Source organism: Ranitomeya variabilis, chromosome 4 (assembly GCF_051348905.1).
Source record: "Ranitomeya variabilis isolate aRanVar5 chromosome 4, aRanVar5.hap1, whole genome shotgun sequence".
In the NCBI taxonomy this organism is placed as follows: Eukaryota; Metazoa; Chordata; class Amphibia; order Anura; family Dendrobatidae; genus Ranitomeya; species Ranitomeya variabilis.
Genome location: NC_135235.1, coordinates 380060741 through 380076876, shown reverse-complemented (window position 1 = coordinate 380076876; position 16136 = coordinate 380060741). Strand labels below are relative to the sequence as shown.

Here is a 16136-nt window from a genome sequence, read left to right as displayed (position 1 = left end):
TGGCTACCAGCTGTTCATTCCTTGTGTGACTTGTCTGACGTCCATGGAGAATGATGGTGAAGGCAGGAGGTGACAGCCCCCGCGTGACAAACCCCCCTCCTCCTAAGAGCTGTGATTATAAACGTGTCCCACACACCACGTGTCCTTCTATATGATGTTAACTTATACTCTGAGCTACATATACAGAAATAGCTTTTGTAATGTCAGCGAGAGGCAATGTGTTCAGTACAGAATTGAGAATAAGAATAATTCAATTAATAATTAATATTTAACATACACGAGAGCATAACTCGGACGTGTGCTATTTAGGGTTTTATCGGATAGTACTCGGACTAATGTTATACTATGGGGCAGTGCAAATCTTTTTTTTTTTTTTTTTTCTTCTGTCTACAAGCCGAATTACTTAATAAGAATCTCAGCATGCTGCGAGTGGCTCCGCAAATCACGTGACACACACCCATTCAAGTCTGGGTGTTTTTAAAACACCAGACTGCACTTGCATGTCATCCAAGTGCAGTCCAATTTAGGCAGACGCAGACAATGAAGGAGAAAGCTAAAAACTCTTGATACAGCCTATGAAAAAGCCTATACCCCTTCCTACCTTCAGCCAGTGTGAGGCAGGAGAGAAAGAGGGCTGTGAGAGAGTTGACAGGCTGCAGCAACCGGGGGAAATGATTGGTGGTGGTATCCTATACCTATGTAAGTGTGTACCTCACCAGCAAAATGTGTGTGTATAAATAAAAAAAAAAATAGAGAGCCTATATTTTATTTTTTGGGGGATTCTTTTTTTATAAAGACAATTAGAAAAAAAAAGACATAATTAGTATCGCCACGTTAACGACCCACCCAAGCTTCAAAAATATCTCCTAACTTGGCTTTCCCAGTTATCGGCTTAAAAAGATGGAGTATCCTTATTTCAGAATGGGGAAAAAATGTAAATGAATTTTAATGGTCTTTTGTCTTTAACCCCTTCCTGACATCTGACGTACTATCCCGTCGAGGTGGGGTGGGCCCGTATGACCGCCGACGGGATAGTACGTCATACGCGATCAGCGGCGCTCACGGGGGGAGCGCCGCCGATCGCTGCCGGGTGTCAGCTGATTATCACAGCTGACATCCGGCACTATGTGCCAGGAGCGGTCACGGACCGCCCCCGGCACATTAACCCCCGGCACACCGCGATCAAACATGATCGCGATGTGCCGGCGGTGCAGGGAAGCATCGCGCAGGGAGGGGGCTCCCTGCGGGCTTCCCTGAGCCCCCCGCAGCAACGCGATGTGATCGCGTTGCTGCGAGGGTCTTACCTCCCTCCCTGCAGCTCCCAGACCCGGATCCAAGATGGCCGCGGATCCGGGTCCTGCAGGGAGGGAGGTGGCTTCACAGACGCCTGCTCAGAGCAGGCACTGTGAAGCAGCCTGCACTTTCCTCAGATCGGTGATCTGTCAGAGTGCTATGCAAACTGGCAGATCACCGATCTGTATTGTCCCCCCCTGGGGCAAAGTAAAAAAGTTTAAAAAAAAATTTTCCAAATGTGTAAAAAAAAAAAAAAAAAAAAAATATTCCAAAATAATGAAAAAAAAAATATTATTCCCATAAATACATTTCTTTATCTAGATAAAATAAAAAAAACAATAAAAGTACACATATTTAGTATCGCCGCGTCCGTAACGACCCAACCTATAAAACTGCCCCACTAGTTAACCCCTTCAGTAAACACCGTAAGAAAAAAAAAAAAAAAAACGAGGCAAAAAACAACGCTTTATTACCATACCGCCGAACAAAAAGTGGAATAACACGCGATCAAAAAGACGGATATAAATAACCATGGTACCGCTGAAAACGTCATCTTGTCCCGCAAAAAACGAGCCGCCATACAGCATCATCAGCAAAAAAATAAAAAAGTTATAGTCCTGAGAATAAAGCGATACCAAAATAATTATTTTTTCTATAAAATAGTTTTTATCGTATAAAAGCACCAAAACATAAAAAAATTATATAAATGAGATATCGCTGTAATCGTACTGACCCGACGAATAAAACTGCTTTATCAATTTTACCAAACGCGGAACGGTATAAACGCCTCTCCCAAAAGAAATTCATGAATAGCTGGTTTTTGGTCATTCTGCCTCACAAAAATCGGAATAAAAAGTGATCAAAAATGGTCACGTGTCCGAAAATGTTACCAATAAAAACGTCAACTCGTCCCACAAAAAACAAGACCTCACATGACTCTGTGGACCAAAATGTGGAAAAATTATAGGTCTCAAAATGTGGAGACGCAAAAACTTTTTTGCTATAAAAAGCATCTTTTAGGCTGGTTTCGCACTTGCGTTTTTATCTGCATGCGTTTTTTAAAAAAACGCATGTGTGAAAAAACGCATGTAAACGTGGTAAAACGCATGCGTTTTTAGACGCATGCGTTTTTATAGAAAAACACAAGAAAACAAACAAAAAAAAAAACCCTACCCCTAACCTGAAATACGTGGCACTAAAATATACGTTTATATACGTATATAAGTGCCACGATATTTCAGTGGCCACGTACTTAAGTGCCACGTACTTAAGTGCCACGTACTTAAGTGCCACGTATATAAGTGCCACGTATATAAGTGCCACGTATATAAGTGCCACGTACTTAAGTGCCACGTATTTACGTGCCACGATATTTCAGTGCCACGTATAACCACATAGTTATAGTATTTATAGTACGTGGCACTGAAATACGTGGCACTGAAATATCGTGGCACTGAAACACGTGGCACTGAAATACGTGGCACTGAAATACGTGGCACTTAAATACGTGGCACTTAAATATGTGGCACTTAAATACGTGGCACTTAAATACGTGGCACTTATGACTGTCAGAAAATGTTCATTAAACGGTTAGAGGTGAGGTTAGGGGTAGGGTTAGGGTTACTGTTGGGATTAGGGTTAGGGGTGTGTTTGGGTTAGGGTTTCAGGTAGAATTGGGGAGTTTCCACTGTTCAGGCACATCAGGGGCTCTCCAAACGCGACATGGCGTCCGATCTCAATTCCAGCCAATTCTGCGTTGAAAAAGTAAAACAGTGCTCCTTCCCTTCCGAGCTCTCCCGTGCGTCCAAAAAGGGGTTTATCCCAACATATGGGTTATCAGCGTACTCGGGACAAATTGAACAACAACTTCTGGGGTCCAAGTTCTCTTGTTATCCTTGGGAAAATAAAAATTTGGGGGGCTAAAAATCATTTTTGTGGGAAAAAAATATGTTTTATTTTCACGGCTCTGCGTTGTAAACTGTAGTGAAACACTTGGGGGTTCAAAGTTCTCACAACACATCTAGATAAGTTCCTTGGGAGGTCTAGTTTCCAATATGGGGTCACTTGTGGGGGGTTTGTACTGTTTGGGTACATCAGGGGCTCTGCAAATGCAACGTGACGCCTGCAGACCAATCCATTTAAGTCTGCATTCCAAATGGCGCTCCTTCCCTTCCGAGCTCTGTCATGTGCCCAAACAGTGGTTACCCCCCACATAGGGGGTATCAGCGTACTCAGGACAAATTGGACAACAACTTGTAGGGTCCAATTTATTCTGTTACCCTTGTAAAAATACAAAGCTGGGGGCTAAAAAATCATTTTTGTGAAAAAAAAAAGAATTTTTATTTTCACGGCTTTGCGTTACAAACTGTAGTGAAACACTTGGGGGTTCAAAGTTCTCACAACACATCTAGATAAGTTCCTTGGGAGGTCTAGTTTCCAATATGGGGTCACTTGTGGGGGGTTTGTACTGTTTGGGTACATCAGGGGCTCTGCAAATGCAACGTGACGCCTGCAGACCAATCCATTTAAGTCTGCATTCCAAATGGCGCTCCTTCCCTTCCGAGCTCTGTCATGCGCCCAAACAGTGGTTACCCTCCATATATGGGGTATCAGCGTACTCAGGACAAATTGGACAACAACTTTTGGGGTCCAGTTTATTCTGTTACTCTTGTAAAAATACAAAAGCTGGGGGCTAAAAAATCATTTTTGTGAAAAAAAAAAAAGAATTTTTATTTTCACGGCTCTGCGTTATAATCTGTAGTGAAACACTTGGGGGTGCAAAGCTCTCAAAACACATCTAGATAAGTTCCTTAGGGGGTCTAATTTCCAAAATGGTGTCATTTGTGGGGGTTTCAATGTTTAGGCACATCAGGGGCTCTCCAAACGCAACATGGCGTCCCATCTCAATTCCAGTCAATTTTGCATTGAAAAGTCAAATGACGCTCCTTCCCTTCCAAGCTCTGCCATGCGCCCAAACAGTGGTTTACCCCAACATATGGGGTATCTGCGTACTCAGGACAAATTGCACAACGTTTTTTGGGGACCAATTTCTTCTCTTACCCTTGGGAAAATAAAAAATTGGGGGCGAAAAGATCATTTTTGTGAAAAAATATGATTTTTTATTTTTACGGCTCTGCATTATAAACTTCTGTGAAGCACTTGGTGGGTCAAAGTGCTCACCACACATCTAGATAAGTTCCTTAGGGGGTCTACTTTCCAAAATGGTGTCACTTGTAGGAGGTTTCAATGTTTAGGCACATCAGGGGCTCTCCAAACGCAACATGGCGTCCCATCTCAATTCCAGTCAATTTTGCATTGAAAAGTCAAATGGCGCTCCTTCACTTCCGAGCTCTGCCATGCGCCCAAACAGTGGTTTACCCCAACATATGGGGTATCTGCGTACTCAGGACAAATTGCACAACATTTTTTGGGGACCAATTTCTTCTCTTACCCTTGGGAAAATAAAAAATTGGGGGCGAAAAGATCATTTTTGTGAAAAAATATGATTTTTTATTTTTACGGCTCTGCATTATAAACTTCTGTGAAGCACTTGGTGGGTCAAAGTGCTCACCACACATCTAGATAAGTTCCTTAGGGGGTCTACTTTCCAAAATGGTGTCACTTGTAGGGGGTTTCAATGTTTAGGCACTTCAGGGGCTCTCCAAACGCAACATGGCGTCCCATCTCAATTCCAGTCAATTTTGCATTGAAAAGTCAAATGGCGCTCCTTCCCTTCCAAGCTCTGCCATGCGCCCAAACAATGGTTTACACCCACATATGGGGTATCAGCGTACTCAGGACAAATTGTACAACAACTTTTGCAGTCTATTTTCTCCTGTTACCCTTGGTAAAATAAAACAAATTGGAGCTGAAATAAATTTTGTGTGAAAAAAAATTAAATGTTCATTTTTATTTAAACATTCCAAAAATTCCTGTGAAACACCTGAAGGGTTAATAAACTTCTTGAGTGTGGTTTTGAGCACCTTGAGGGGTGCAGTTTTTAGAATGGTGTCACACTTGGGTATTTTCTATCATACAGACCCCTCAAAATGACTTCAAATGAGATGTGGTCCCTAAAAAAAAATGGTGTTGTAAAAATGAGAAATTTCTGGTCAACTTTTAACCCTTATAACTCCCTAACAAAAAAAAATTTTGGTTCCAAAATTGTGCTGATGTAAAGTAGACATGTGGGAAATGTTACTTATTAAGTATTTTGCGTGACATATGTCTGTGATTTAAGGGCATAAAAATTCAAAGTTGGAAAATTGCAAAATTTTCAAAATTTTCGCCAAATTTCCGTTTTTTTCACAAATAAACGCAAGTTATATCGAAGAAATTTTACCACTATCATGAAGTACAATATGTCACAAGAAAACAATGTCAGAATCGCCAAGATCCGTTGAAGCGTTCCAGAGTTATAACCTCCTAAAGGGACAGTGGTCAGAATTGTAAAAATTGGCCCGGTCATTAACGTGCAAACCACCCTTGGGGGTGAAGGGGTTAAAAAAAAAAGAAAAGAAAGCGGACACTTATTTGTTATTTTTCCACTGATTATTGCCTGGCGTTGTCAAAAAAGACTGATTTAAATATAAAGCCCCATGTATCACAAAAAAGCTGCAAAATTAGCTTAAAAATCTGAATGAAAAACAATGACTCTTTAAACTGCATGTTAAAAAGAATAAATAAACCCTGAAAATTTGCCTATTTAGGAACTGGTCTAAATAGCTTAATCTTGAACTGGTTAATATACTCAGTCTTGCTTAAAAAGCAGCTTGGATAATGAAACTATGGAGAACTTTTAATGTAAAATGTTTTTCTTTACATATGTGTTTTTACACACTGACAAACAGTAGCCTGGTCCAAGCTTCACCTTTTTCTCCTGTGGGAATCCAGGAATATAGGCTGGATGTGAGGTCTTTGTGTTTCACATGCGCTGCTGCCTTCACTGCTTCTGTATCAGCACAGCTTCTATCCTGCACTTATCTCCTTATTATCTCTGTGTGATTTCCTCCACCAGTTTTCTGTCTTTTCTGAGGTACTTTCTCCCCCTCTCCACTGGAGACCTCTGTACAACCACTTTCCCCTCTGTCTCTAATACTGAGAGATGGAATGGAGGAGCAGAAGAGCGGTCAGTTCTGATGGATTTGTAGCATTTTTGCTAAATTACTGGCTAGACAAGACTTACAAAAAAAAAATCCCCAATTTTCTCTTTTGTGAGGATTTTTTTTTTTACCATCAATGTGATCTGTGTATGAGCTTGCTTTTGCTGTAACATTTGTTTTTTGTATTCAACCAATCACTTATGCAGGTTTTTTCGCCCCGTTGGGGGACAGAGGACCATGGGTGTTATACGGCTGCCACTAGGAGGCTGACTCTAAGTGAATACATAAAAATGAACTCCTCCCCTGCAGTATACACCTACCACTGGCTCCAGCCGAACCAGTTCATGCTTAGTGTCTGTAGGAGGCACACGGGTCTGCTCTTCAGACCACAATTTTTTTATTTATTTTTTTTTATTCTATTTTTTACTTTTTAATATTTTTTTCAAAATATAATATATTTTTTCAAAAGGGTTCCGATCTCCCCCAACCAGCAGGTGGGAACACAAATTAAAGGGGCTAAAGGATACCAGTTATCATATTCATGCTGCCCAAACTATGATTTGCAGTTGTGGTGTTTCAGAGTAAACCTGCTTTGAAAAGCCAGTCAGGGACTGTTAATCTCAGCGGACTAGCCTGAGGTTGGTCCCTGATGGTCTCCCTGCCTCACTCCAGTTAACTGACAGGTCTCTACTTTATATAAAAACCCAGTGAGAGGCCTGCTAAAGGGATGTGGGGGTCAGCCAGGGGCTGTAATAGGACAAGTGTTCTGAGACCCCTAACTCCCCAAACAGGTCTCAAAGTATTTTTTTTCTCTGAAAATCTTTCTGCAGTCTTTCCATGTGAAACCTACACTGCTGTAATAACGCAGCCTCTGTCTTGATTCATGCCGTCTGTTGTTCGATCAGTATGAATCTGTTGAGTTTCCCTTTAAACTGGAAAACCACATCAAACTAAATGCATTGTTTAATTGTTGCAAAGTTATTTGGGTCTATACTTTTGTTTCTTAGCGCTAGTCCTTGAGTATCACCAAACTGCCATGATTTGAGGGAATTTCAATAAGAATTTATGTAGCCATTCCAAATGCACGGACAATTACGGTATACTACTTGTAAAGTACTAAGGGAATTCCAAAATCCATGACCTTTTTGTGTTATTTCAGGACTTGAGAAACATTTTTCTGTAAAATATCCATAGTGGATATTTGCCTGAAAAACAGTAACTTAAAGATCACCTCATTTCATACACTAACCACCTTATATAGAGACAACCTTTTATATTGTTCTTGTATTGGTGCATTCTTTGTATGGCTTTTGTTATACACGGTCATTGTGCTTTCACTACATTTGATGTTTTGTGGTGTGCGCTTTCACAGTATGGCCGCTCTATTCGTGCTGCTGTCCGTCAGGAGAAAGGTCTGTCGTCACTTGCTGATCATTTGACCCATGAGAGTGAGCGTGTTGTACGTGCCATTTGTGGAGCACTACGCAACCTTTGTGGAGACAGCCGGAACAGAGAGCTAATAGGTGAGGCCGTGAGACTTTGGGATGTCATGCATCAGAATACAAAAAGGTGTTTTGGAAGATGTGAAATGTATTCTTAGTTTCAATTTTTTGTGTCCTCTTCTCCATTGCTGTTGCATACAGGTAAACACGCCTTAAGTAGCCTGGTGGCTCGTCTACCCAGTCCTCAGTCTCCTGCGGTGGCAGATGATACAACTGTGGCAATACTGGGCACTATTCAAGAAGTTATCACTAATAACCTAGAGGCTGCTAAGAAACTGCGAGAGAGCCAAGGAATTGAGAGACTCGTGCTTATTAACAAGGGAGGGTGAGTATTAATTAGCATTGTGATCTGGAGTCTACATTTCCTTAGTATAGATAGAAGGAAAACTACATTTGAAGTAGTAGATATGTGTAATTTTCTGCTTCAAAATTCTGACCTGCTTTATGCAGCTGTTGTCACTTTCCTATAATCTTGTTAGACATCTGATCACGGTGTGTTAGCAGGTTGCCATGGCCGGTCATTTTGCCCAATATGTTGCTTCACAATAGAATACTGACAGGCAGACATAATACATTGGTAGCGTAGTGTATTATGCAAGTAATTAATAGAACGTCCTTGAGACCTCTATGGTTGTTTATGGCAGATAGCTATGAGCGCCACCCTGTGGTCTGCGCTCATAGCAAACCTGAAATTCTGCTGCATAGAGGTGATCTGTGCATCACCTCTATGTAGCAGAGGTGATTGAGTAGTGCATGCTTCTAGCCTCCCATGGAGTGTTTAAAAATATTTTAAAAAATAAAAAAAAAATGTAAAAGTTCAAATCACCCCCCTTTCGCCCCAATCAAAATAAAACAATAAAAAAAAATCAAACCTACACATATTTGGTATCGCCGAGTTCAGAATCGCCCGATCTATCAATTAAAAAAAAAAAAGGATTAACCTGATTGCTAAACGGCGTAGCGAGAAAAAAACCCAAAACTCCAAAATTGGTTTTTTTGGCCGCCGCAACATTGCATTAAAATGCAATAACGGGTGATCAAAGGAACGTATCTGTACAAAAGTGGTATCATTAAAAGAGTCAGCTCCGCACACACAAAATAAGCCCTCACCCAACCTGAGATCACAAAAAATGGAGATGCTACCGGTATCGGAAAATTACGCAATTTTTTTTTTTTTTTTTAAAGCAATATTTTTTTACCACTTGGCTAGGAAGGAACCTAGACATGTTTGGTGTCTATGAACTCGTAATGACCTGGAGAATCAAAATGGCACTTTCTTTTGCAATTTTATCGCACTTGGAATATTTTTCCCGTTTTCTGTTACACAACATGGTAAAACCAATGGTATCGTTCAAAAGTACAACTTGTCCCGCAAAAAATAAGCCCTCACATGGCCATATTGATTAAAAAATAAAAAAGTTATGGCTCTGGAAAGAAGGGGAGCGAAAAACGAAAACGAAAAAAGCTCCGGGGGTTAAAGACTAAATATTGAAGAAGTCTGAGGCTACGTGCACATGTTCAGGTTTTTTCGCGTTTTTTTTTCGCGTTTTTTTTTTCGCGCTAAAAACGCTATAAAGACTCATTAAATACGCATGCATTATGCATTCTATCATTTAGAATGCTTTCTGCATGTTTTGTGCACATGGATGCGTTTTTTTCCGCAAAAAAAAACGCATCGCGGTAAAAAAATGAGCATCTTCATTAATTTAGCGGATTTTCTGCGTTTTTCCCGCAATTCTATGCATCTGGGAAAAAACGCACAAAAAACACGCGTCAAAAACACGTCCAAAAATTCATGCGGATTTCTGTCAGAAATTTCCGTTTTTTTTTTTTCAGGAAAATTTCTGCAAGAAATCCTGACGTGTGCACATACCCTGAAAAATAAAGAAATTAAAAAAATATATATCGCACATTAGGTCTTCCAAACCGTGATCTCCCTGTTGAAAGAATAAATATATGCCAGAATTGCTGATTTTTAATCTTTTACTTATTTTGCAAAAAGATTGTCGCCACATTTAGGCATAAAAATAAACTAAGTTTGGAATCACCGCAGTTGCACTGATTTACAGAATTAAGTAAAGTGTACTTTAAAAATGTTACAAACATGGGGCTTGAAATGTGGCGACTAAAAAAAAATAGCTACTGTTGTGTCAAGAAACCTTGCATTTGCGTAAATCAGCAGTACAACCAAATATTAAGACTTTGTAATATCTTATCTGAGAAATATGCTTATTTTTTCAGTCCTTTTTTTCCCCTCTTTGTTCATACCTTGCCCAAGACCAGAAGGATTGTTGTCTGACTTACTGGGATCAGGTTGCAGCTTCCTTTTGAAATCTATTGAGAGGGAGAGAGCAGAGAGAGGCAGTTTTGCATTTACACCCATATGGGAAAATTTGTGAGAAATGAAACATTCACGTCCTATAATGGCCAGAAATAATAGTATTCTCAATGTACACAACAAAACTGCTTGTTTTTAAAAATTTCCGGAAATGCTTTAAGGGTGAATTTTTTGAGACTGGTACGTTTTATATGCCAGCCTTTATTAAGTCTGTTGGGAGTAATATGCACCATATTTGTGACTCTTAATGAATTTGGAGCATCTTACTGTAGTGGAGTTTTGAGAAAGACTGACGAATTTCTGATTCAGGCACGAGACAGGCTGAAGATTTATCTATGAGCTGGAGTTGATCAAACAACGAGTATCCAATGACCTCCATTCTGGATATAAATGCGGGCCCCACACCTAAGTAGAAGTATACTTTTATGACCTATTATATCAGATGACTATGCCATGAATGTCCCCCCGTGAAACAACCACTTTAATTCTTGTGTTTTGATCTAAACACAGTTTTGCGATTAAATTTCATTACTAATTTGCACTTTTTTCCCCATTTTCTTTTTACATGCTTCTTTTTTTTTTCTCCCAGGACCATAGGTGTATGCTGCTGTCGCTAGGAGGCTGACACTAAGTGAATACAAAAAGTTAGCTCCTCTGCAGTATACACCCACACACTGGCTCCAGCCGAACCAGTTCATGCTTCGTGTCTGTAGGAGACACACGGGTCTGGTCTTCAGATCACAATTTTTTATTTTTACTTTTGATAGTTTTTATTCTCTTTTAATGGATTACAAGGGGGTACGGAGCCCTTCAGGCTATGTGCACATGTTGCGGATTTGCCTGCGGATTCGCAGCGGATTGGCCGCTGCGGATTCGCAGCAGTTTTCCATCAGGTTTACAGTACCATGTAAACCTATGGAAAACCAAATCCGCAGTGCCCATGGTGTGGCAAATACTGCAGGGAAACGCTGCGTTGTATTTTCCACAACATGTCAATTCTTTGTGCGGATTCCGCAGCGTTTTACACCTGCTCCTCAATAGGAATTCGCAGGTGTAAAACCGCAGGTGAAATCCGCACAAAAAACGCAGAAAATCCACATGTAAAACGCAGTGCATTTTACCTGCGGATTTTTAAAAAATGGTGCGGAAAAATCCGCAGCATGGGTACATAGCCTTAGGGTTCCGATCTCCCCAAACCAACAACAGGCAGGAACGTGGAGTGTCGCTTCCACGTACCCCCTCCTGCAACACTATAAAAGGTATTTCTGCGCAATCATTAGGGGCGACTGTTCCCTTCAGGGCACTGCTCTCCCCCCACACCATCAACAGATGGGAACATGGGGTGTTGCCTCCACATACCCCCTTCTGAGGCCAGGCTTATTTCAACCGGACCAACCGCCCTGCTCCATCCTAGGGGAGTGCACCCCTGGGATGTACAGAGGCACTCATGGCATCTGTGCAGCCCCCACTGCATCACCACTGACAAACAGCGGTGATGGAAGGAGGCGGACGGTCCCTCTCCACCTCGTGCACAATGGGATGGTGGATAGAGGGTGTTTTCCTGCACCGTCCACTGTGCATCCGAACTGCAGGCAGAGCAGTCTGATTCACCTCACGATCCCCGGACTCTTACTTGAATATAGCTAATTCTGGTATGGCAGGAGAGTTCCGGCAGCGCGCGGTGAGAGGTCTCGCCCATGCTCAAATGGTGCCCTGTTCTCCGTTCTCCTTCCCTGCTCAGAGTACGCTCCGGTCTGGTCCTGAAAAATTTAGTCCCCGGCTTCGGCCCCTTCCTAGGCCGCAATTAGGAAGTCCCGCCCTCCTGCTTGAGCCTCACCGGCAGCTCCACCCACACTCTTGGCGCTTCTGTCAGGGGGAGACCGCCTTTTTTGGTATTCTCGGCGGCCATTTTTCAATACCTGCTGCCTTGTCCACACATGCCTGCTTTCTCCTCATGTATGGGGGATCTGCCTGACATCCTTATCGTTCCATCCCTTTTCCTAGTGGACTCTTCTGGAGTTCGGGGCAGCGGGATGACCTCCTCAAAGGGCCACAAGACCTGGGTAAGATTTCAACTGCAATACATATTGGCGCTTCTCTGCAGTAATTCTCTGGATATTAGCAGGGAAAAACTTCGGAGGTACACCATGTCACTCTCCGAAGCTTCCAAGAGGGGTAACAAGGCACATACAGTATTCTTTACCTCATGTACCTCCTGCCAGGCTTCTTTTTTCCTCGGGGACAGAGCACAAAACTGCAAAGCTTGTGACCCCGAATGCCCTCAGGAGCCCTACGTCGCTACCGAACCCAGTGTACAAAGTCCCCCTGAGTGGGTTTCGTCACTGTCGCAGTCCATGGCCTCACTGGCTTAAGTGATTGAGTTCCTCAAAGATCCCTCCACGGGTCGGGGCATTCGTCTTCCTGTCTTAGAGGGTTCCTCTACTACACAGGAACCGTCGGCCAGCAGGGGCCGTTCTCAGACAGACCATTCTGGTTCAATGGCTGGTGGTCACTACCGACGTCAGTCTCCTCAGCTGGGGGGCTGTCTTCCGTCACCACACTGCCCCGGGGCGCTGGTCACCTCGGGGGGAGGCGCACCTTCCGATCAACGTTCTGAAGATTCGGCTATTCCTGCTGCGGTTCCATCATCTTCTGGCGGGTCGCCCCATCCGAATACAATCGGACAATGCCACGGCCGAGGCAAATACCAACCGCCGAGGGGGCACCTGCAGCAGGGCTGCAATACATGAGGTGGTTCACATCCTCCGCTGGGCTGAGAAAAAACATTCGGTCTTTTCAGCAGCTCACATCCTGGGTGTGGAAAACTGGGCGGCAGACTTCCTCAGCCATCAGGGTCTCGCCTCAGGGGAGTGTGCTCTTCTCCCAGAGGTTTTCCAACAGATCTGTTATCGCTGCAGGACTGAGCGTGGATCGATGGCTTCAAGATTAAACGCCAAGGTGCCAGAGTTCATGGCTCACTCGGGATCCAAAAGCCATTGGGGCGGACGCACTGGTCCTTCAATGGCGTCCGTCTTCCATGCGTGTTTTCCCCACTTCTGTTGCTCCCGAGGGTCATCAAGAATATCAAGGCGGAAGGGGTTCTGGTGATCCTACTTGCTCTGGACTGGCCACGCAGTGTGTGGCAGGCGGAGTCGGTGTAGCTCGTCGTTGACGTTTCTTGGTGATTGCTGGATCGTCCAGATCTGTTCTCCCGGGGTCCAATTTGCCACCAGAACTCGGGGGGGAGATGGGCGTTGCATCCTGGGTCCTAACCGCCCCGACAGTCTGCCCCGGTTGACAGCCGCGCTGGGAGCCGAACCCCGCGGGACCCCCGCCTCCGACCGACGGCCTCCCTCGCGGGAGGTGACGCCGGGCGACGGAGGGACGGGGAGGGCTGAGCTGGGTTTTCCCAACAGGTGATTTCCACCATAATCAGCGCCTGAAAGTTTGCATCAGTGCACATCTACCACCGCACCTGTAAAGCCTTTTTTCTCATGGTGCAGAGATCGCGGGCATCCTCCTCTTGTCTTTTCCATTCCAACCATTTTGGAGTTCCTCCAGGCCAGCTTGGATTCAGGCCTGGCGTTTAGTTCTATCAAGGGCCAACCAGATCTCTGCCTTATCTGTTTTGTTCCAGCTCAGGATTGCTTCCAAACTACAAGTGAGGACTTTCATCCAGGGGGTCTCCCATGTGATACCCCCTATAAATTGCCACTCGAGGCCTTGGACCTTAACTTGGTCCTGGGTGTTCTACAAGAGATGCCTTTCGAACAGGACATCTCGCTGACCTACTTTTCTGAGGTGGTTACCTTTCGGGTCGCGGTGACGTCAATCAGGTGGGTCTCAGAGCTTGCTGCCCTGTCCTGTTAAGCTCCTTTCCTAATTTTCCACCAGGACAAGGTGGTGCTCAGGCCGTCCCCGTCCTTCTTGCCCAAGGTGGTCTCTTCCTTCCACCTTAACGAAGACATTTTCCTGCCTTCGTTCTGCCTGGCACCAGTACTCCGGGTTGAGAGAGCCCGCCACACTCTGGATCGGGTAAGAGCTCTCAGAAGTTATATCTCGTGGACAGCATTCTTCCATAGGTCGGATGCCTTGTTAGTTCTTACTGAAGGTCACAGGAATGTACTAGCCTCTTCGAAGACCACGAGCCAGGTGGATATGCTCAGTGATTCATGAGTCCTATCATGTCAGAGGCAAGCGTATCCCAGTGGGGATTAAGTCACTCTTCACTGGGTCGGTGGGCGCTGCTCGGGCCATTCGGCACCAGGCTTTGGCGGAACAGGTTTGCAAGGCTGCAACTTGGTCCAGTCTGCATACATTCTCAAAGCACTACAATATTCACACCCAGGCTTCCGCAGATGGGGGCTTGGGCAGACTGATCTTGCAAGTGGCAGTGGCGCATGTCCAAACAGTTGGTACGTGGGGTTTGATCTGCTATGTCGGCTCCCCACCCAGGGACTGCTTTAGGACGTCCCATGGTCCTGTGTCCCCCAATGAGGCAAAGGAGAAACAGGGATTTTTGTGTACTCACCGTAAAATCGTTTTCTCTGAATTACTCAGGATATTTGCTGTACTTGTCTGCTTGTATAGAGCCTTTTTATGTTCTTTTTATGCATGAGGGATAAGAGCTAACTCCTTACTGCTGCTGTTTACCTGCTCAACCGCCGCTGCCAGTATTATTCACTTTGCAGGAGTCCTTTGTGATGACCATCATCTCCTCCGCTCTGCGAAATCCTCCCTGTGGCAGGACTTTTTAGAAGATTGTTAATTTGACTACATAACGCAATATGGATTGCATATTCAAGTCCCCCTGCTGTACTAAAAAAAATGTGAAAGTCTGAATTACTCTACCTTTTCTGAATATATAAAGATAAAGTAAAAAACAGGTTTACCTTCACATCGATAAGTCTGATTTATCGAGCTGTATAATGTGGTTTTAAAGAAAACAAATTCAAATTATAGAATTTTTCCGCTGCACCTCTCCCCCAAAAATTGTGATAGAAAGCAATCAAAACACCGTATGTACCCTAAAGTGGTATCGATAAGAGTGGAAACTCGCCATGCCCACAAAGAGCTTCATAAACCACAAAATGTGTGGTCTCCACGTAATCCTACTGACCTAAAGGATTGATGCCATATTTTTTCCAAACGTGAAAACGAAATAAAAAAAAAAAAGCAGAGGTGTAAATTCTAAAGTACTTTTTTCACTATTTGTCTCCCACATAAATGTTGTGTTTTTTTTTTTCTGTTTTTTTTTTAAGTAACTGGTTGTTCAATAGACTTCAATTTAGTAGCACACCCAATCCTTTTTATGCTACTAATGGTTTTGCAGTGGGGCCATGGACCCACCATTTCATTATTTTCGTCATCAAGCGAAATTCATAAACTTGCTGTTAGGCCTCTTTCACATGATAGTTATCGGTATGTGTGGTTACCGTTTTCTCACGTATTGGAGACACTTACACACACACACTTACACACACACACACACACACACACACACACACACACACACACACACACACACACACACACACACAGATCCATACAAGTGAATGGGTCTTTTTTACATGTCAGTGTGTTTTCACAAACCATGTGTCCATGGGCAAAATACGCTGACATGCCTGTTTTTTAACAGCAGTACGGGTGATAGATCGATATTTACCTCGTCCAGCCTAAGAGCAGCCTGCAACTGCCCAAATAAGGGACATCTATTGGTTGCGCCAGTTCTGGCACTCTGCCTTGCTTTTCCCACTTGCCCTGTAGCGGTGGCAAGTGGGGTTCATATTTGTGGGGTTGATGTCACCTTTGTATTGTCCGGTGACATCAAGCCAGTGGCTTAGTTATGGAGATGTCTCTGAGACACCTATCCATTAGTAAACCTATAGTTATATGGTAAAT

The 16136-nt window shown here is 43.5% G+C and overlaps 1 protein-coding gene across 6 annotated transcripts in view; it reads left to right on the top strand.

Annotated features, from left to right (window-relative positions):
• LOC143764815 (catenin delta-1-like) overlaps positions 1–16136 on the top strand; it is a 152932-nt gene that overhangs the window by 110147 nt on the left and 26649 nt on the right. For all 6 annotated transcript variants that reach the window (XM_077250801.1, XM_077250800.1, XM_077250797.1 and 3 more), the window contains 2 exons: positions 7768–7918; positions 8039–8222. In XM_077250801.1, the coding sequence (XP_077106916.1) occupies positions 7768–7918; positions 8039–8222 (335 nt within the window). The remainder of the gene's footprint in view (positions 1–7767; positions 7919–8038; positions 8223–16136) is intronic.